General features: G+C 46.6%; 1 protein-coding gene across 3 annotated transcripts in view; it reads left to right on the forward strand.

The window, feature by feature from the left end:
• LYRM4 (LYR motif containing 4) overlaps nucleotides 1-6,405 on the forward strand; it is a 138,868-nt gene extending 132,463 nt beyond the window's left edge. For 2 of the 3 annotated variants that reach the window (XM_054721519.1, XM_008154859.3), the window contains one exon: nucleotides 5,964-6,405. In XM_054721519.1, coding sequence (XP_054577494.1) covers nucleotides 5,964-6,032 — 69 coding nt within the window. In that variant the 3' untranslated portion in view covers nucleotides 6,033-6,405. The remainder of the gene's footprint in view (nucleotides 1-5,963) is intronic. The other variant, XR_008557120.1, reaches the window with a different exon arrangement.
• The last annotated feature ends 15,817 nt before the right edge of the window (nucleotides 6,406-22,222 follow it).

Below are 22,222 nucleotides of genomic sequence, written 5' to 3' on the forward strand. Positions count from 1 at the left end.
ACTGTGGCAAGGCTGTGACGGCAACTCCACCCTGGGGTCTCACCAGAGAGAAGTGCAGTGTGGATTGCAGATGGCATGGAAAGCTGTCAACGCGGTTATAGGTCAGAAAAGAAGTCTGCTTACCTCCCATGCAACAGGCAGAACACGTGGCCTGACAGGTCACCAAAAGCTGAAATTCTACCATCAAAGATTCATTATATTGGTGGCTCATAGGATTCGGGGGTCTTCAAAGCCCCTTCAAGTGTAGTTGTCTTAGGAAAATTTAACACCTTAAAAACCAGCCTCTTCATGCCCAGCCAGTGTGGTCAGTGGTTGAGTGTCCACCTAAGAACCAGGAGGTCATGGTTTGATTCCCAGTCAGGGCACATGCCCAGGTTGTGGGCTCGATCCCCAGTATGGGGTGCGTAGGAGGCAGCCGATCAATGATTCTCTTTCAACATTGATGTTTCTATCTGTGTCTCCCTGTCCCTTCCTCTGAAATCAATAAAAACACATTAAAAACAAAAAAAAGAAATCTGCCTCTTCAGCCGGCTATAAGGAGGCACTCAAAGGCAGGATAAATGAAGTGCATCTTATGGAAGGGCCAGGGTTACTCGACGGCGTGTGGTAGCATTTCCACACTAAAGTGAGCATAAGTACATTGTGGAGCAGGACACGTCAGCTACACAGAGATCCACAGGAGACTTTACAGGTGCTCCAGTTCCTGAAGCCTCTTCAAGCTGAGCCTCACGCCCCTGTGTGTTAACTACTTCTGTACCTGGAGGTCTGGTTTCTAACTCTCCTATTCCGTTCATTTCTCTTCTCTTGAGCTAGTGCCACACTGTTTTAATTGTATCTCACAAATGCTTTAATACTTGCCTTTTCAAAGTGGCTTCGTATTCATTCAAATAAACATTAAAGTCATTTTCTCAATAAGTCCCGCTGGGATTTTTATTATCATGTGTTAAACATAAATTAATTTGTCAAATGATTGACATTTTTTATGATTTAGTCTCTCCATGAACATTGCATTTTCTGATTTCATTGAAACCTTTTTTTTTATTCCTTACCTGAGGATTTTTTTCCCATTGATTTTTAGAGAGAGTGAAATGGAGGGGGAGAGGCAGAGAAAAAGAAACATCGATGTGAGAGAGACACATCAATTGGTTGTCTCCCGCATGTGCCCTAACTGGGGCCAGGGATCTAGCCTGCAGTTGAGGTACGTGCCCTTGACTGGAATCGAACCCATGACCCTTCAGTCCAAGGGCCGACACTCTAACCATTAAGCCAAACTGGCCAGGGCCATTCAAACTTATTTTATATTTCTAAGTTTTATCTTTTTTTTCTAAATATCATACACATTTCTCATTAAAGTTATGTCTAGGTGTGTTTTTGTTGTGACTGTCTTGCCTCATATTTTCAGTGTGATCCACTGAGACAGTGTGAAATGGAAGGGCAAGTCCATCTGAGCAATTATACTCTTTCCAAATATGGAGAGTAAACACCAAAGATGGAGTTTGCATGTAAAAGCCTGTAGATTGATGAGGATAATAGTATCTTCCTATAAAGTTGTTATGAGATTAAAAGAATTAATTAAATGCTTTTAATTAATTGATTTAATTAAATGTTTAGAACAGTGTCTGGCATACAATTAAGGGTTACTGTTACTTTCATCATCATTATCATTATTTTTTAGTAGTAATAGTCTATATATATAAAAGCCTGAGCGACCGAACAACCAGTCGACTGGTCGCTGTGATGCACACTGACGACCAGGGGGGCAGGCGCTCAATTCAGGAGCTGCCCCCTGGTGGTCAGTACGCTCCCACAGCTGGAGCACCGCTCAGCCAGAAGCCTGACTCACAGCGGGCGAGCACAGCTGCACTACCGAGAGCCTCTCCCACCTCCACAGCAGCACTACCGAGCAGCAGTGGCACAGCAGGGCTTGGATGAGTGGGTGCAGCATGGCACCCGCCCCGGCTCAGGCTCCTCCCTGCCCACCGGCCGCTTCACTCACTGCTACATCCCCCGAGGGGTCCCAGATTCTAGAGGGTGCAGGCCAGGCTGAGGGACCCAACCTGTGCATGAATCCGTGCACTGGGCCTCTAGTATAATCGTAACAATGCCAGATTTGGCACTGCCCCATCAGATGAGGAATCATCCCTTCTGGGTGGTTTTCCCACCCTCAGAAAGGAAAGAGAGCAGGGACACTCTACCCCCTAGCGCTTCCCAAGCAAAGCCAGGTGTCAACATCTCCCCCATAACTTTCAATATATAGGGCACCTCCTCGCACAAGACTGTGCTGGGCCCTTCCTGGACAGAAGGCTGTGCCCTCAGAGCAGATCCTCAGAAAGAACAGACTCAAGTTCAGATCAGGAAGCTCAAGTTCAAAACCAGGTAATGGTCTCAGACATCCCTCACACCCTTTCTCCATAGTGTGGGTGGTTTAATAGTTACAGAATCATAGACTCTTACAGCAGAGGGTGATGAGCCTCGGAGATCCTGTGATATTCAACCTGACAGTAGATGGGCCATGCACATAAGTAACATTTAACGAGCCCTCACTACATGCCTGGTACTATTCTTATGTAATACTCCCAACAGCATGAAGATAATTATTGTATTTAGACCCTAGGAAGTATGTGGGACAATTGTTATGTTTTCTTCAAGTCTAGTATCTCATTTGATTCTCATAACAACCCAATGAAATAGGCAGGAAGTAGCAGAGGGCCCACTTCAGAGTCCTCCTGCCCCAGCCCCTGGCAGTTGAGCCCAGCTCCTAAGTCTAAATCAGACTGAGGTGTGTTGCTCAGGAGACAGCACAATGCTTCAGATGCGTAAGCAGTGAAGACCTGAAACATTGTAGGAAATATTATCTTTTTGGACCCTCCTCCTTCCCCCAGCAGGTTGTTTGTCTAATGAGTCTCAGAGCTTATAAGCGTTTCTAGGCCATCCAGTCATCCATCTACTTGCCGTTGGGTAATCTGTGTATTTTCCGTGGACTCTAATGCCAGCTCCTAAAGCTTATAGAAATGTGATCATCTGTAATGACCAGTTTATGCATGGTAATACTCTGATTCGAGCCAATTTGGGATTCTGGAGGGACTATAAATTGAAGCTGCTAATTGCACTTCCTCACTGCCATTGACCAACCAGTTCCTCTCACCTGCAGCTCAGAACGACGTGCTCTGTCATTAGCACTGCGGCATCCATCCCCAGCTGGCCCCCTGATGTGTGCTGGCACATTTTATAGCCCAAATAAATGCGACAGAACTGTTACACAAACGTTTATGCCTCATTATGCCTCATCTTTTTCATCCTCATTGAGGTAACATTTTGGTATTTCCTCCCCTTTGTGAACTGAATATTTTTCCCTTGCCTCTTCTGTAATTGCTCAGGGTTAATCCCTTATAACCTTGGATTATAACTTTCAACCTTCTGTTGGGCCTAATTTAAATCATTTGATTTTGCTTACAATGGGTGAACATTTTTGTTAGAGTAAATGGTCCTGTTGCGATGTTTATTGGCTTGCCTTTATCGTTTCCATGTTTCCACTAAGAGCTCACCACCAAGCACTCATGATCACGTATGACCTAGGATCTAGAACTAGGTGTCTGGCGCAGTCCTAAACTATGCTGTGGGGCAGCTCAGTCAATCCTACTGCCCGTCATCACTGATACCCGTGCAGAGGAACTGAGACAGGCACACAGATGGTGACAGTACAAGGCCAAACCAGTGTCGAATGGGTGATGTATAGTAAGTGTTTTCAGTAGACAGAGAGGGGACCCAGAAAAGCTTCAACCACTGGCCCAAAGGGTGGGTGGGCTTTTGCTCAGTGGATACTGAGTGGGTCTTTCCTGGGACAGTAGCTCCTGGTGGAGCAAAGACACTGAAGATACAAGACCCATGGCAGTCAGTGAGAAGTTCGTGCACAGAGGGCGGGCGGCCACCAGAGGACCAGCTATACTATCAGACCACGGGGCTGGGGGAGACGAAAAGATATTAATCTGTATGCACTCTTAACATCATTAACATTAAGATCTGAATTCATTCTCCTCCCATCCACCCATACCGGCCATAAAAGTGTCATATCTGAATGGAACTTTAAAAAACCTAATTCATACTTCTGCCAAACTAGACTATAAATTTGAAGGGTTGTTTTTATTTAAAGTTCCTTAAAAGTTGTGCTTGGATCACCGCTCATCTTCATTCTGCAACTTCCTTTGGAGCCTTTCATGTGGAGCTGATTGAGACGAGGTCACCATATCACAGCTGCATTTCCTGCAAGAGAGCATCTATCCCCCAAAGGCTCCATCCTTTAGACGGTTGAACTTTGAGAAACAAGTACTCTGTTAAAACTATGTTAGTGGGGCCCTAGATTGGCTCAGTGGATAGAGCGTGGGCCCATGGACTGAAGGGTCCCGGGTTTGATTCCGGTCAAGGGCACGTACCTCTGTTGCAGGCTCAATCCCCGGCCCTGGTCGGGACATGTGTGGGAGACAACCAATCGATGTGTCTCTCACATCTATGTTTCTTTCTCTCTGCCTCTCTCCCTCCCTTCCACTCTTTCTGAAAATCAATTAAAAAATCGTCAAAGTTAAGTAGTAAAAGCAAGTTATGATTTCAAATTAAAATATTGTGTGTTTGTATACATACGCACACATACACACAAACACACACATTTTAAAAGAGAGATGGATATTGAGCATGCCCAGATTGTATGTGTGGTTACCTCAAATTTTAATCAGTATGCTATTGTACCCCTTCATTAGAGAGTGTGTGATTACTACAGCTGTGTTGCAGTGACATGGGTTTGGGGACTATAGAGGAGCAGCATTTTGGAAAAGGCACTGTTCAGCTTCAAATCTTTGTTTCTCTGTGGATTGACTTCTCTGAGCCTTCCTTCCTCACCAAAAAATGCAGTAGTGATTCTTATCATATCTACACCAGTCGTTCTTGATCTTACTATTGATGAGTCCCCATTTTCTATGTCACCCAAATAATTCTCTGGACCGCTCCACTCTATACTCTATCACCTCCTTAGTTCAAGCCAAATTGTCTCTCTCCTGCACTCTTGCTGGGCTCTTGCCTTCACACTGAGATAAAGTGATTTTGAACCACAAATCTAAATCCATCTTCTGTTTTAACATTTAAAATTTTTCCTCAAAATAAGTCGGCATCCATGACCTGGCCCTAGCCTACCTTTTACTCTCTCCTCTACCTCACCCCATCCACACTCACTGCAGTGATGTCTTTGACATTCTCCATAAGCCCACATGCATCAGGTGCCCTCACACCAGCTGCTCTGGTGGGGGCCACTCCCTCTATCTGGAATGTGCTTCTTGCCCCTCCTCTGGCTCCCACTGTACTCCTGAGCCCTTACTTAGGATCCATCTCCTCAGAGAAGTCTTCCTAATTCCCTCAGGCTGAGTCCCAGCTCCTACATTCCTCTAGTCCTGCGTGCTGCCCTCTGCCAGCACCCACAAGCTCATAGGGCAGCTATCTCCGTCCTTGTCTGCCTCTGTTCCTAAATGCAGAGCTTCTGAAGGAGGAATCACGTCTTCACATTAACTGAAGTGCAGTGTCCGGTATGGTAGGTGTTCATAGCCTATCTACCCAAAGACTAGGGGCTGTGGCTGCCCTCCAAGGCCCCCTAGAGGGTTTGATGGCTCTTTCACCCAACACGGGTTTATTTGTTGGCTGCTGTAGGCAAACAGCCTTTCACTTACAAGAAAGAACCCTGCCCTGTCTCTCTGACTGCACTGCACAGCCATGAGCTCGCCAGTACATCCAGCTTGGCTCCAGCGTGCAGGGAATGCACAGAGGCAAATCTGGCGACTGTCCTTTGCCCCACAGTGTGGTGTCCAGCAGAGAAGAGCCCTGTGATGGCAGACATTTGCATTTGAATGTTAGAAATACTCTTTCTGACCCTTCACAGCTAATGGAGTCCCATGGTTCCTGATCTGTCTGTTCTTTGCCTTCAGGTCCACATTGGCCAACTGTATTCGACTGACAAGCTTATCATTGAGAATCAGGAGAAGCCCAAGACCTAAAGACCAGCACCATCAGCAACCACGGACCACCTCCAGCACCCACTCTGTGCTTGGGATTGGGACCCCAATGGACCACGAGTGGCTTCTTGCATCAGCTTCAAATAATAACCTCTTGCTCAGCCTGCCCTATAGAAACTGATACAGTCAATTGAGTGAGGTTTCCATTCTCCTACAGCCTTAGTGGCAAGGGTGGCTGTCTCTCCTTGGTTCAGTGTTAGAATGAAGAGTCGGTGCTCACTCAGAATAATGCTGTGTGTTATTGTGTCTCCTCTCTCCCCCTCCCTTCCCCCCATAGTAGCTCATCGCCACTTGTACAGAGCATCTCCAGACTTTGATTCTTAGTCCTCAACAATAAACAGGATTGTCTCCCTAAGACTGCTCCCCAGACACACTCATCCTGATTAATACACTTGCGTTTCCTGCAGCTGCAGGTCCGGCACAGGGCGGGGGGGGGGGGGGGGGGGGGGGCGGGGTGCCAGGAGGGAGGCTCCAACCCTCAGCTGAGTCCTCCCTTTCGGAAGCAAGCCCAGGTACCAGGAGAGGTCTGGGGGACAGCAGGGAGGAGGGCAGGGCCTGGGGGCAGAAGGTGCACCCTGAGGTTGATCCTTAGGTCCAACACAACCACAAGGATGTCAGGCAAGTGGATACACACCTAGAGACAAGGCACTCCACCCCTGGCAGCTGAGGTCTGAGGATCAGCAGCGCCTGGGAGCAGAAGCTCAGGCCACACCCCAAACCGTTTGAATCAGTCTTAACACTGGAGGTAACTGCAGGGCCTTTGAAGTTCAAGGAGGGCTGCTGTCAGCACTGCTTCCAACGCCGGCCCCCAGCTCACCTGCCGAGCCTGAACCTCCCGGAGATTTGGAGCATTTTGAAATTTCTGAGTGCTTGGATTCTGACTTAGTAAAAGGTGAAACACAATAACCTACATGTACATTTTTTAAGCTCTCCTAGTGTTTTTAATGTTTAGCCACCTCGGGGAAACTCTGCTCTTTGTGTTACAAGTTAAAAAAAACTTGTTTGGATTTATCCTTGGAACATCAGTTCAAAACATGGGTAGAGGTATTAAATAACGTACTTGACTTGTGGAGATTTTATGAGGGACCAGGCCCTGAGTGATTTTTTTTGTTTCATTTTGTAAACAGAACTAAGTGAATTCATTATTTATGTGTCTAGGTTTGGGACAGGCTCATATAAATATTTACAGGTTCTACAATAGCTGTGACAGTGTCACCAACATGCCACAGAACTGCCCCCCAGCCCCCCGTCATTTTAATTCACGTGAATCAAGCACAAGCAGTCTGCGGCCCCATCCTCATACTCGTGGTAAAGATCATGCCTGCCCATCTCACCCATGGATTGTAGATGTTGTAATAGTGCATTCAAAATAGAAGAAATGTAGTCATTGTATTTGGCATTACAACTTGTGACTTCAGAATGCTTTTGCCCATGGATAGTCTCAAGGCCGCAGTGTGAGAATAAACGGTCAGCAGACGCCCAGTGTCGGGAGTGCGGGAAGTCTTCTCTCCCTCCCCACTGATTGCAGTGGATTAGAGTCCCAGCCCCGCATGTGTGGCTCTGGGTCACTTTCCACTCGGCGTTAGTACAGTTAATGGCCATTCAACAACTGCATCCAACAACTGTGCTAGCTAACAGATATCACCTCTGATTTATACTGAAATTAAAACAGCTGCTACTTAGAAACCCCTGAGTCCACATATGAACCTCTTCTCTACAAGCCTCACATTTCTAACAGGCTAACAACTCCATAGGAGACTTCTCCACATTTTAGTCACAGAGACAGTAGACCCAGCAAACTTGACTTGTTCTGCAGGCCTTGAACAGGAGGTTAATTTATTTAACACGTCTAAGGACCGGCTGAAGTTGCCTCATGTCAGCCAGACATGAACTTGAAGTTGTTGAACCTGGCAGGAAGAAGCTATAGGCAGTGCCTCCTCCTGGGTGAACAAAATAGGATAATTAAAAAACAAAATAAGATAATTTAAAAAAAAAAAAAAGAAAGAAAGGAGGAAATAAAGTCAACAGGGCTTGGATGTGAATTGTGCAGTGGGTGTGAAGGGAACCCAGGTGAGGGGCCTGGGTAACAGCAGATATCAGGCCACCAGCTAAGACAACAGGAGGAGGCACTGCCTATAGCTTCCTCCTGCCAGGTTCAACAACTTCAAGTTCAAGCATCTACAAATTTATCTGTTACTTCCAAAGGTTGAAAATATAATTTCTTTTTATTCACTTTTCTTAAATCCACTGGAATAAATCAATCTTAAAAGCCCTTAGTGTAACTCAGTGATTGAGCATCATCCCATGCAGCAGGAGGTTGCTGGTTCAATTCAGGTTGTCGCTCGATCCGTGGTGGGGGTTAGGGGGTGCTGCTGGAAGCAACCAATGGATATGCCACTCTCACATTGATGTTTCTCCCTTTAAAAATAAATAAACTATCCTTTTTAAAAAAGAGAGAAATTTTACCCATCCTTCTGTAGAACAGTATCCCCCTCTATAGGTGAACCATATCCTATCTAATAAAAGAGTAATATGCAAACTGACCATCACTCCAACACACAAGATAGCTGCCCACATGTGAACACAAGATGACCGCCACAAGATGGCCAGCAGGGGAGGGCAGTTAGGGGTGACCAGGCCTGCAGGGGAGGGCAGTTGGGGGGGCGGACCTAGGCCTGCAGGGGAGAGAAATTGGGGGGGACCAGGCCTGCAGGGGAGGGCAGTTAGGGGTGACCAGGCCTGCAGGGGAGGGCAGGTAGGGGCAAGCAGGCTGGCAGGGGAGCAGTCAGGCATCAATCAGACTAGCAGGGAAGTGGTTAGGGGGTGATCAGGCTGGCAGGCAGAAGTGGTTAGGGGCAATCAGGAAGGCTGGCAGGCAAGCAGTTGGGAGCCAGCAGTCCTGGATTGTGAGAGGGATCCCAGATTGGAGAGGGTGCTGGCTGGGCTAAGGGACACACACCCCCGTGCACGAATTTTGTGCACTGGGCCTCTAGTAGATATATATCATCACGGGACAGAGACAGTAGGGGGAGTTTTTGTATATTGAGCAAAAGATGACATGAAACTTAAAGCTGAGGAAGGTTGGTTGACAAACTTTAAGAATATGGTTCTAAGAATGAAACTAAAATGTACAGTAAAATACTATATCAACAAGGTTACAGGAAGTTCACAATTTATACAATGAGCTGCTTGCTAGAAAGCATTCAAAAAGCAGAAGGTGAATGCATTTTCTCACAAAGGATAACATTTCCTTTGACTCGGGAATTCTTCTGGATCTACCCACAGTCATGGATAAGAAATTCCTTGATGAATATGCTCTGAGCCCAGATGACCAAATCTTGGCTGAAGACAACTGTATGGACTATTTGGAGAACTTTTAAAAAGTTCCAACTGTTACATTGTGCCAATGGCTTCATGACAGCAGCCGTTGTGTTATTCAGAAGCCCCAGCAAGCAGCCACATTGTCTGGACCATTGGAGTGGATGTGCTGAAGTCGCGCAGACTAAGGCAGTGAGGCCCAAGAGGATGCTCATCATACAAAAAGGACAGCCAATAGGAACTTGGCTCTGTGCATACCAGGTGGGCAGACGCCTTGTCACTAATCTAGGCAAGCATTTGCCAGTTGTCACAAAAAGATCTGGACAAAAGCTGGGACTTGGTAGAGAAAAGATGATTTATGTACAGTACAGCAGGCTCTCTCTCTGGTAGTTCGACCAGAAGCTGTGTGGACAGGGGCTCACCTTGCCTCTGAGAACAACAGGGTCTTCACTTTTCGATCTTTCTGTGGCCCTTATACTCCAAGGAACCATTTGTGATCATTGCTTTGCATGTTGGGCTCTATTTAGGGAGTAAGATAGATGCTTTAGCTTTTTCCCAACAGCAAAGTTTTAAGTCCAAAGACCCTAAAGAGAGAACCCAGAAGGAGAACTCTCAGGGGTGAATCGACTGTTTCTTACCTGGGAGACCACTGACACCACAATGGCGACAGCAAAAGAAGTCGGCGCCTTGTCGGGAAATTAGACCACAAGCAATGGACACTGATAGAGCGAGAACTGCACTTGACCTCAGACTCAGCATACCTGCTGGTCAGTATGACCAGGGCAGTTGGAAGCACTCTGGCTGCACCTTCCAGAGAAGCCCCTCCCGGGTTTCAGCTGGCTGAGCAGAAGCAAGGAGAACAGCTTCTTGTAAGTGATCTGCACCCTTTTCCTGCTGACATGATGAGCATCCTCAGGAAGATCAGGGGTACTTTATTTACTCAGTTTGAGAGTATCACTTAAATGTCTGTCAGTTAAACATTGTTAAAGCATTTCAGTAGAACTTCCTTACTAAGTGAATTTATGTGACTTCATCTGTCTTGACTACAGAGACAGTTTAATAACAATATAATTGGTTCTAGGTTTTTAAAGGAGTATTTCACTTAGGTGCAATATGTGATCTACATAGCACATATATGGTATATGACCAAGGTCTGCAATATTATGTAATGTGAAGGTTTGCCAAATACACTCTTCCACTCATGCTTCAAACATGCAAAACGCACAATTATTAATCTGCCAAGTCTTAACATGTGCTTCCACTGTACAACCATAACCTTGCACTTCCTTATCTATATATATAAAAGCCTAAGCGACCGTTGTGACCGAATGACCAAACAACCAAACGACTGATCGCTATGACGTGCACTGACCACCAGGGGGCAGACACTCAATGCAGGAGCTGCCCCCTGGTGGTCAGTGTGCTCCCACAGCCAACCTCCTGTGGCCCCTTTCCCCAACCTCCTGTGGCCCCTCAACCTCCCATGGCCAGCCCATCCCCCCGATTGACCTGATGGGGGGGAGTCAGACAGCCAACATCGCAGCAGCTCTCAACCCAGCCAGTTGGCCCCGATCAGCCCTGATCACTGGCCAGGCCGAGGGACCCCCCCCCCCCCCCCCCGTGCACAAATTCATGCACCAGGCCTCTAGTGGAACTATAACCAGAAGCTTGTTCAAAGCGAGGAAATAAGATGTTGCTAACTCATTACAAAAAATAATGAGATTTTACTTTTTAAGTTGGAAGACGGGAATATGGAATGAGGGTGGTGGAAGCAAACCAGCACAGGACAGCCTGAGACCTGGGGATGCCATCACGTACGAAGGGATCCATCTCCAGCCTGACCATTCATTGACTGTGATGTTGTCTAAGTCCCTCAACTTGGACCATGGCTCCTCTGGGACAAAGTGGGGTGGACAAGTCCCAGGATCCCTACTGACCTTTCTAGCTCTAAAAGCCTGCAATTCCAGTTCAACCCAAAGGGAGGAAGCCATTCTCGAGCCCCTCTGAATGTTAGTTTGGGGACCAATTAGCAGGAAATCTGGGTGTTGTCTTGTGTGGAGGTTCGGTGCTGTTTCAGGTGGCCCAGAGCTTTCAGCCCAGCCCAAGGTGCATGAGAGCCACATCTGGGATTAAATGGCAGCTCAATGAGCTGGGCCCTGCTGTGCAAAGGCACAGGGAGCCCCCGGGGGCCCTTAGCCCTTTGGAGTCTTCACCAGCCTCTGGTCCAGTGTCTAACCCAACAAGTGTGCTTCTAATTTTTCCTGAACCAAAAACTTGTTCCTCCTGGTTCTGCTGGCTTCTGAGATTCCTAAAGCAGAATTTAGACTCAGCTGAAAAAGAAAGAGAATATCTATCTCTTGCTTACCCAACAATAACAATAACTCTCCATAACTTTTCCCTTGCAAGTCTTCAAAGACAGACACATGGTTTAAATTAAAAAAAAAAAAAAGTTGAGTGTACTCAGAGAGGAGTGAGCAGCCTGGGGTGGAGGCCAATTGTGGGGTCCCAGCTAAACACGTGTGAAACAACCGAAATGACCAGTGCTGAACTGGCCGCGTGCCTGAGCACAGTGTGGTCTAAGAGAACCACCAAGATCCTTGGGTTTGAATGAGCCTGGAGGGGAGTGAAGTGTTGAGGTAGAAGATGGACAGCTCAGCTATGGGAGGGCTGAGAGAGGCAGGTACACGGTGCTTGTGCACTGAAACAGGGCGCCAATCCTGCTTCTGTTCAGAAAATGACAGGTCCATCGGCAGCCAGAGAGCTACAGACCGCCCAGAAAGCCTTCATCTTCCAATTCTGCCTCCCTGACGGGGAGATCCTGGGCAAGTAGCTTCTCTAAACTCATCTGTCACATACCTACCTTACACGGTAGCTGTAAGGATTGTACATGCATAATGCACATAAATATCTTCTACCATGTTTTGTAGAGTAAGCAAGCATTCATTTAGAAATGGTGTCAGATACCTTATGGATGTACAAATGCACCAGATGTGGGTTCTTTCCTGAGTTACAGTACATTTAGCACTGTATTTAAGACATATATATAAACAGATTTGCAAAGTCTGAGAAGTTACCTATCAGAGGCACAGATAAAGTAGAGCTAGAAGGGGCAGCAGAGGTAACATACAAAAGAAGGAGAAATTGCTTCTGCCTGAGCCACAAATTTTGAGTTTTATTTGGTATGGAAGGGGGCTGTTAAGCAAGAGATAGGAGCATGCAGCAGCTGAACTGCGTAGTGATACACAGAATGCCCATGAGCAGAGAGCCAGCCAGGAATCTGTGGTGGTAACTTAGATGCAAGAGAATTAAGGCCTGGCTGAGGACAGTAACCATGTGAATTAGATGGAAGACTGAATCCAAAAGTTATTTCCAAAGGACAGACTTGATGAGAGAGATTGGACACATCAAATAAAATAAAGAACAGCAGTGAAGCAAAGATAACTGGAATACTTTGATCCTGAAAGACTGGCAGAATGGGGTTGCTCTCACTGAAATAAGATATAGGGCAGCAATACATCCCCCTTAATGCAAATACATATCTACATACACTGCACCGCTACACGTCTGCATTCCGTGTGTGTGTGTGTGTGTGTGTGTGTGTGTGTGTGTGTGTGATCTGCAGTAGAGGCACTGGAGTATCTGCCTATCTCATGAGAGCCCTTTTCCTTGGGAGCTCTTGACTTCCACTTTGTATCATAATCCTACACCCCTCCCCCACACCCCACTTCCAGCCACAGCTAATGGAACAGGGATGGACACCTGACCAAAGTGAATCAAGTGTGTATTTTTCTCTGAGACACTTAAAACTCGAAGTGAGACTTCTAGTTCTTTTTTTTTAAATATATATTTTTATTGATTTTAGAGAGGAAGGGAAAGGGAGAGTCAGAAACATCAACGATGAGAGAGAATCATTGATCAGCTGCCTCCTGCACGTCCTGCAACCTGGGCATGTGCCCTGACTGGGAATCGAACCGTGACCTCCTGGTTCATTGTTGATGCTTAACCACTGAGCGCCACCGGCCAGGTGAGACTTCTAGTTATATCTGGGCTGTTTGCTGGAACTCAAGTGACATGGACTTGGGAGGTTCACAGCAGCCATCTCCCATCGACCATGTAGACAGAGCAGAGGAGGAACCCAGTCTGCAGGGAGAGAAGCGTGCAGGAGAACAGAGCCGACAGAGACCCTCCAAGTCCGGGTGGCTTCACACTTCCTGGCCTCCAGGCCCTGGAGAGACCCAGCTGCCTTTAGATTCCACACGATGGCCTAGCATCCATCAAACCAATTCTCCTGTTTGCTCAAGCTGACTTGACTTAGTTTCTGTAACTTACAGTGTGAAACATTGAACAATACTGTGTTTTATGGAAATATGAGTCCACTGTAAGAAGTTAGTTCACATTTTTTATAGGTAAATTCCCCACTGAAAAGGGGACCTAGTCCCAGTGTCAGTCCCTCAGAAGAAGTAGGAGCAGGAACTTTGATGACAGTACCGAGGTAGGAGAGGGAGGTTGAGCTCTTGCCAGATACTGAGAGGTCCAGACGTCTTGCACCCTCATGAGAGACCAGGAGGAACCCAAGCAAAATCTCCTTTCTTTCCTGTGGATGAACTCCAAATATGCTATCTTCTCTGTGTTTGCACTTATTGTAGCAGTTGTAGTTCAGAGCAATGGATCTGGGTCTGGCTGTTCCGGGTTCAAATCCAAGCTCAGTCTATTTTTCACTGGGCTCTTTACTCATCCCCCCTGAGACTCAATTGCTTCAGCTATAAAATAGGAGTAGTACCTATCTCACAGAGTTGTGTTGGAATCTCTAAGGGAAGCCAATAAATAGCACCCAACCTCTTCCCAACCCAAGTTTTGTACCACTTAAGAAATGAGAAAAATGAGGGACAGTAGAGTCATGCCATTTTTATAGTTGCTGTAGGCTACTCACAACACTGCCAAGTGTGAGTCAAATGGGTTAAATAAGTCCATACTCCCAGGGAGACCCTTTACACCAGAGAAGTGAGTCTGCAGAGTGTACACAGCGCCAAGGTTGTGGCCTCCCACTGGTGTGAAAGGAGACGCACCCTCTAAACCAATGGCCGCGCCACCCCCGGTCCCTGTGGGCAACAGCGAGGAGTGGGGCAAGATGCCTCAGGGTGGGAGAAATCCCTCTCGGCAACCAGGAGGGGAGACGAGGTTTCTCCCTTCCTCTGCCCCCAACTGATCGTTACTCGAATTGAATAAAATAATCCAGGCAAGTGGCATCCCGTGCTATGGGCATCCAACCAAATAAAAGTCAGCCGTTCTCCTCAGCAACAGAGGGACATAACTGACACATTAGGACACAGAGGTTCTGCCCACCACTGCACTCAGGGTGCCTGTCTCCAGGAGATGGGAGATGGCATGTGTGGATCTGTAACTCCCTAGGTCCATCCACCCGCCTCAGCGGGAGGTGAGGATCTCCAGGTGCTGGCCGTGACTGCTGAATGCGTAAGTTTCAGTTTTGTCTATTATGTACAACAATGCTATAAACATTCTCATAACGTGTCTCTTGGTGCCCGTAAGTACACACTTCTGTGCAAATGCAGAATTTCTGATCAGATGGTTATGTGTAGTCAGCTTCAGTAGAAACTGCGCAACAGGTTTTCAATGTGACAATTTCACCCCTTGGATGTCATTAGACATTCTTGTGTGAGGACAGGACTGAGGTGAAGGGAGAGATAGACCAGGCTCTAGCCTGAGAAGCAGCTCTCCACTGTGGGAGGCTGCAGCCTTTGTCCAAAGACACCTCTCCACCCTCCACCACGAGGGAGGCCCATCCAAGGAAATCAGGCAGAGCCACGTGGCCCTCCCCTACCAGGGATTGTCTGAGGACCAGCTTCAAGGCTCTGAGTGTCAGATTTATTAATGAAAATGGCATTTCCTTACATGTGTGGATGGTGGAAGTGTGAGTGCAGAGAATGTGCCTATACGGGTAGATTTGGAGTTGTCTACATAAAGGTTCGTCTGTCCCAAATGCAAGCTCCATGAGAGCCATGCCCCCAGCATATCTTAATCCCCACGTATCCCAATGCCATGGCTGTGCCTGCCACATAGAAAGGGCTCCATCGACACTTGCTGAACAAATGAACAGATTTCTGCTGCGCTGACTGAGGGAACGCTGGCCACTGCAGCGAGTATGAAGAGCGTGGGACAAGCTTTATAAGAGAACAAGGAGGTAAAGGGCTTTTGGAGGACAGGATAGCAGACGGAAGGAGAAGGTAAGTCAGGAGAGGGCGGTCACAGAAGCCATAAGGTCGACAAGCATGGATGTTCAATGATACCGAACAGTAGTCAACAAACAGGAGGCCCCCAAAAGCTTCTTAAGATAGGGTGGGTAATCTCTGCAGAGGCTATTCAAGGAAATGCAACAGATATAAGTCACATGAGCATATGCACGTTGTATACATGATGTCATAACGACATGCATACATTACACATGTCCCATCATAGGAAAAACAGGAAATAAGCAGCATGTTTGCTGTCCAGGTCACAAGAACAGTTTGTCTGGTTAGAACATAGGGGACCAGTGCAATGTTTTCCCCAAATTGGAAGATTTATTTATTCTTCTTACATTCTGATGAAGTCAGATACCATTTATCCTCAGAACAGAATCAGTAGGAACAGCTGGCAGAGGCCAGAGGGAAGAGAGAGAGAACTAAAGATGCCGGGCACTTCACAAATAAATTCCCTTTGTGCTTACAACAATCTAGTTAGCAAGTGCTACTGCCCCCATTTCAGATATGAAAGCACAGGCTCGCTAGGGAAAGGGACTTGCTTGGAAGGGCACAGCCAGGCAGGACCGAGCGATGCCAGGGCAGGCCCGGCTCACCTGGAGCCTCTGCGGGTTCCCACATCGTGCCCCCGGCCTGGCAGCGAGTGTGCTTCTGCACTAGCGTAGCACCTGACAACGCTTTGTTTTTTCCTTTCAATTTTTAAACTATGTTTTTATTGATTTTAGAGAAAGGGGAAGGGACAAGGAGAGAGAAACATCAATTGGCTGCCTCCTGCATGTCCCCTACTGGGTACTGAGCCTGAAACCCGAATATGTGCCCTGACCAGGAATGGAACCCGTGACCTTTTGGTGCATGGGACAACACTCAACCACTGAGCCACATCAGCCAGGGCAAAATTTTTTATTGATTGGTTTTGGGGAGAGAGAGAGAAAGAAAGAGAGCAAGACATGGATTTGTTGTTCCACTTATTTTTACGTATTCTTTGGTTAATTCTTGTATGTGCCCTGACTGGGGATCACAACCTTGGTGTATCAGGATGACACTCTAACCAACTGACCTACCTGGCCAGGGCCCAACAATGCTTTATACACTTCTCAACAGTAGTTTTTCTTTCTTTTTTTGTTTAATTCCATTTTGTTATTATTACAACTTTTTATTTTGAAATGGTTTGAAACTCACAAGAAATTGCAGAAATAGCACAGAGAAGTTCCATGTATCCTTTCCCAGTGATGATGTCTCTCCATAACCTTAGTAAATTGTCAAAACCAGGACATCCATGTTGGTACAATACTATTAACTCAGGGGTTTTCAACCTCCGCACTGAGGTTTTAGCAGACAGTTCTTTTCTCCGGGGGCTGTCCTGTGCATTGCAAAATCTTAGTAGCACTCCTGGCCTCCACCCACTGGTGTGACCACCGAAAATGTTTCCAGTCTTTAAAGTACCAAATCGCTTTACAGATTTTTATTCAAATTAGAACAGCATTTTTTTGTTGTTGTTCAATGCATACAAAAAAAATAATAATAATAACCATACAATGGAGCAGCAAAGTAAAAAAAACACCCTCAGAATTGAAAAGACAGTTTCAAACCACAAAGATATAGCTCTCCTTTTTTAAAATTAAGGAGAAACATGAGACTGGGTTTTACTACAGTACTTCTCGGATTAAATAAACACTTCCAAAGCTCACATTCATAGAAATGTGTTACTCATCCCAAACTTCCCACTGGCCATATTTCTCAAGCACATCTTAAAACAAATGTTAATTAAGTTATTTTCTCACTTTATTAGAAATAACAGTGTGAATGTATTTGCATGAAATATGCTATCCAAAATAGTGACCCGCTCTTGCTGCTGCTGCATGGCTAATAAAGGAAGCTTTGGCCCCATCTGCTCCCAGCTAAGGAGGGCAGACACAGTGCCAGCAAAGCCGGGGGTCATCTCCACTCCAGCACTGACAACCACCCTGCACACAGGGCTCTGGGCCTCACCTACTTCCTCTGGCAAGTCAGAGCCCTCCACAGGCAGTGTCCCTGGGAAGCTCAGGGATTCAGGACACACCTGGTTGGGCTCTGTTGCATGTTCAAACCCTGGAGAAATGACTTGGACATTGCAGTGACATTACAGTGGCAGAGGACCTTAACATCACTGGGCTGTGGGTTAACACAAACTGCGTCTCATTAAGATGGGTCTCTCTGCCCTACAATCCCAAACCCCTGCTGTCACATAGTGGATCATTTACCACACGCGTCCACCATTGCCTCTTACACCCGCGCCTATAGAGAATGTTGCTAAATCATTTTAGAAGCCCCTGGCTGTAACAAATTTTTTTTGGATAGTGAAGATACCATGTGTAAGATCTGCTGAACCTACTGGATGTGGCAGAGCCAAAAGCGAAGGGTTAAAAGTTATGCCTTCCACCTCACAGCGGCCATTAGCATGCTTCTGCCCAGGCCAGAGTCTGCAGGGGTTGGAGGAGGACATGTCTCGAGAAGCTGGCATTTCATGCAAGGCAATGCCTTTACAACCCATTTGGAAGATGTTGCTTGCTCGCCCAGCCGGGTGTGGCTCAACGGTTTAGTGTCGACCTAGGAAACAAGAGGTCACTGGTTCAATTCCTGTCAAGGGCACATGCCTAGGTTGTGGGCTCGATCCCCAATAGGGGGTGTGAAGGAGGCAGCCAATCAATGATTCTCTCTCATCATTGATGTTTCTATTTCTCCCTCTCCCTTCCTCTCTGAAATCAATAAAAATATATTTAATTTTTAAAAAAAGATATTGCTTGCTCTGCCAAGAAAGCTAGTCTTTCAGGACATGTTGCACCAATACATAAATTCATTTTTAATGACTTTCTGGTAAACAGCAAAGTCCAAAATAACTCAGGATCTGGTAACAGAAGCAACCTCTAGTTCAGATTTCGGCGGGTAGTGGGCAAAGGTGGGGACTCACAGACATTCCTAAATATGTACTAAGTTATTTATTTTTTCTTTTTTGCAAAAGAACACATCATGTATTTCATTGTTAAGCACTTGTCTATATTTAATATCTATTAATATCTGCAATTATCCATTTAATATCAATTTATAGATGTCCCAGAGACCTCCAAACTCAATCATATTCATAAACTCACAATTCTAATGCAAATGAATAGACCTCACTAATCTGTGGTCTGCAGTAGTTGTGACATGGGAAACACACAGGCTTTGGGGCTTTCTGGCTGAAAAACAAAGTGCCTGAAGTCTGTGCATAAGAACATGATTGCCCTTAACCAAACTGAAAGGAACACACAAATGGAATGTTCTCGACGATTTAAAATGGTCCTGAATAGAAACTCACATTTCTTTTTAAATAGTGTAAAAATTAGAAAAAAAACTAGCTCTCTCTGAGAAATACTAACCTCTTTCACCTACATAGGGTGAAAAGACGCCACTTCAGCTGCATCACTACAGACTCATGACAACAAGGGCTCTTTACCCAAAGACATCAAGGCCTAAGGCGCTGAACCCACAGATCCTCTGGAGAGCAGGGCGCAGCAGCCCCTTTACAGAGCTAGTTTCCCACGGCCATAACTTCTCTTCGGCTGGAGTGGGTGCTTCCCCAACACAACACCACTGCAGCTATTGGCAGAAAAGCCTTCTGCGGGATGTGCTCATGAATTTAAATCTACCTGCTTTCAATCTCTATTCAACTCCGATTTTCAGACCAAATTTTCCATCTGGGATACATTAGGGTGCTGTTGACTCTCCTTGGGAAATGACTTCAGAGAACCAGTTTCAAAGACCTGAACAATGCCAACAATATGAATGGGATGAGTAAATATAATCATGGAGAAATTACACTGGTCTCATTTCTTCAAATATCTGTAAGTTACTCTAAAGTATCTTTGCTTTCCAGAAATGTTTATAGCTTTCCCAGTTGAACTGGCTCTGAACTCCTGACTTACATAGATTTCTATTCGTCTGTTAGATTCTCTAGGCAAAGCCCTTCATATTTGCCATCTCAAAAAATCTGCTTTCAGCTGAAATGTGACTCTGTTCTTTCCTTGCCAAAATTAATCTGCTTGTCTGCTCACAGTTGGCCAAGATCAGAGAACTAAACTCCACAAAATGAAAATGCAATGTCTACCAAAAAGATTCAAAGAAGTTTAAAATCCTAATGAGCCCAAAATTATTGTATTTAGCAGTCCAACAATCAGCCCTTGGAGAACTAAAGGACCATTTAGCGCTATAGTGTGATATCTCCCCAGTCAGCTAAAGTAAGTCGGTAGAGGAATGAGAAAGCATTGCAGGTCACCTAGCAGATGTGTCTGTTCTGTAGTCCTGAAGAGAAACCTGGGTCAGCCTCTCCCAGCAGGCTTCCAGGCATAGGCCAGCTTATCTACCCGATGGCCAGGACTGCTCTGTAGGAGGAAAGGTGAATCCTGGGCAGAGCCCAGGTTGTCAGGCTCCATCCAGTTCCCAGCCCCTTGCCCCTGTGACTACAAAGAGCAGATCCCTGAGCCCTGGAGATTGTCCAGGCCCTGGCAGCATGGTGATTGGCTGGGCAAAGGCTGGACTGCAGAAAGCTCACTGTCAAGGTTGCTCGTTAAGTTACCACACGTCACTTTTAAACTACAAACCCTTGTCCCATTGTGTGAACCAAAAATGCGCATTAGATTATTTTCCATGCTGCCACAAAAAAAAGCAAAACATCCCATTTCCCCCCAGAGGCTGTTCCTGAACACCCGATAAAGCACACGTAACACAGATCACAACACCCAGTGGCCAAAAGCCACATGCTCCTAAGAAACACACAGCTGAGCCAGGGAATTGTTACAAACACCCCGAGACCCTAGAAAGGGTGCTATCGGACAGCACCCTGAGTCAGAGGGAGAGGGCTGTCTCCAACCTCGATTCTTGTCTTCTCATACAAATTACTGTAAATCAGAGACCTTGATTGTGTTGTGACCAAGCCAATTTATTAAAGCATGCACATTTAGTAAAGGCAATGAAATCAATCATCCAGCATAACGCATGCAGAGGGGCTCTCAGCTAATCTGAAGAGCAGCTGGGGGGGGGGGGGGGTCAGAGGCGTTATATACCCTCCTGTCTATAGGTTTCAAAATTCCTCTGCTGAAAATCTTGATAAAGATTAATTCTCAAGGTCCCCCTTTTTTTTTTTTAATTCTCACCTGAGGCTATTTTTCCACTGATTTTTAGAGAGAGTAGAAGGGATGGGGAGAGATAGAGAGAAACATTGAGACACATCAGTTGGTTACCTCTGCATGCGCCCTGACCAGGGCCAGGGATCAAGCCTGCAACCGAGGTACGAGGTACAAGGTACCTGCCCTTCAGTCTGCGGGCCAACACTCTATCCACTGAGCCAACCCGGCTAGGACTCATGGTCCCTTTTTACTTCGCCGTGGCCTTCCCAGAACTCACGAGAAGCACCTGGCACTTTATCTTGCCAAGCCTGAGAGGGCTGACTTTTCTGCTTAGGGAGTAAATTGCCCTTTTTTCCTTTCCCCTTCCCCCCTCCTTTTCCACATTCTCTCCTCAGGGAAGCTTCTAAGTATTTGTTCTCAAGTGTCCTAGGTTTGGAAAGATAATGGCTGGTTATTTACAAGTCAGTTACAAATTGCCCACGTGGTGGTTTCGTCTTGTTTTAACATTCTTGTCTCAGTTTCCTTATTCCTCTTGCCCTGGAATTTTCCTAGCTTTTCACTGCCCTGTAACAGAATGAAAACAAAAGAAAACAAAAAAACTTAGTATAGTAAGGCAACTTGTGAAATGATGTACAAAGAGCCCAACACTAAAACTCCAAAAATGAATGAGCAGCAGTGTCTGCTTTGCTGTGCGCGGACATCTTGTGGGAAGCTCTCACCTGGTCAGGGCAGTTGGAAGGGCAGAGCAGGTGAGCGTGGTCAGGGGAAAGCCCACTGCCCAGCGGACAGGGCAGAGTCCCCTGCCTTCTGGCCAAGGTTCATGGGTCCTGCCCACTCCCAGGTGCTGCAGGAAGGCTGCCTGGGCTGGGGCTCTGCTGCCCACGGACAGAGATGCCTCGGTGCCCCCAGAGCTCGGTGGGCTCCCAGGGTCCTGCACCCACTCCCTAGGTAGGAGCCTGGCCTCCCTAGTTAGGTCTTGGAACCAGCTAGCCACCTTGATTCACAAACCTTGGGGTTCTGAGGAGAAACTTTGTTCCATTTGTCACCCAACCGAGGAGGGTTCCTGCACTCGCCCTGCAGCAGAGCCAAACACTGAACACTGAGCTTTGCGGTGGAGAATTAAAACTGGTGTTGGTGGTAGGTCTGAATCGATACCCCCTCCCCTGGGAACTGTCCTTTAGGCCACTTCACAATGGACATTCCACTTGCCTAGACCACATTCCACCTGCTAAGACCATTCTCTCTCCCCTCCGGAGTTTCCCAGAATCCGCACCCGCACAGAGAATTCTCCACCCAGAAAAAGCCCGCCTAGAGTCCTTTAAAATGGCCCCCCTGTCTTTGGGAGTTGGCGCCATTCTGGGGCTCAGCCTATCTGGATCCAGATGACCTAATAAATTCATAATTCTTCTCCCCTTTTAGCCTCGTGCATTCCTCCTTCGGCGACCCTAACAACTGG

This window comes from Eptesicus fuscus, chromosome 9, assembly GCF_027574615.1.
Source record: "Eptesicus fuscus isolate TK198812 chromosome 9, DD_ASM_mEF_20220401, whole genome shotgun sequence".
Lineage (NCBI taxonomy): Eukaryota > Metazoa > Chordata > Mammalia > Chiroptera > Vespertilionidae > Eptesicus > Eptesicus fuscus.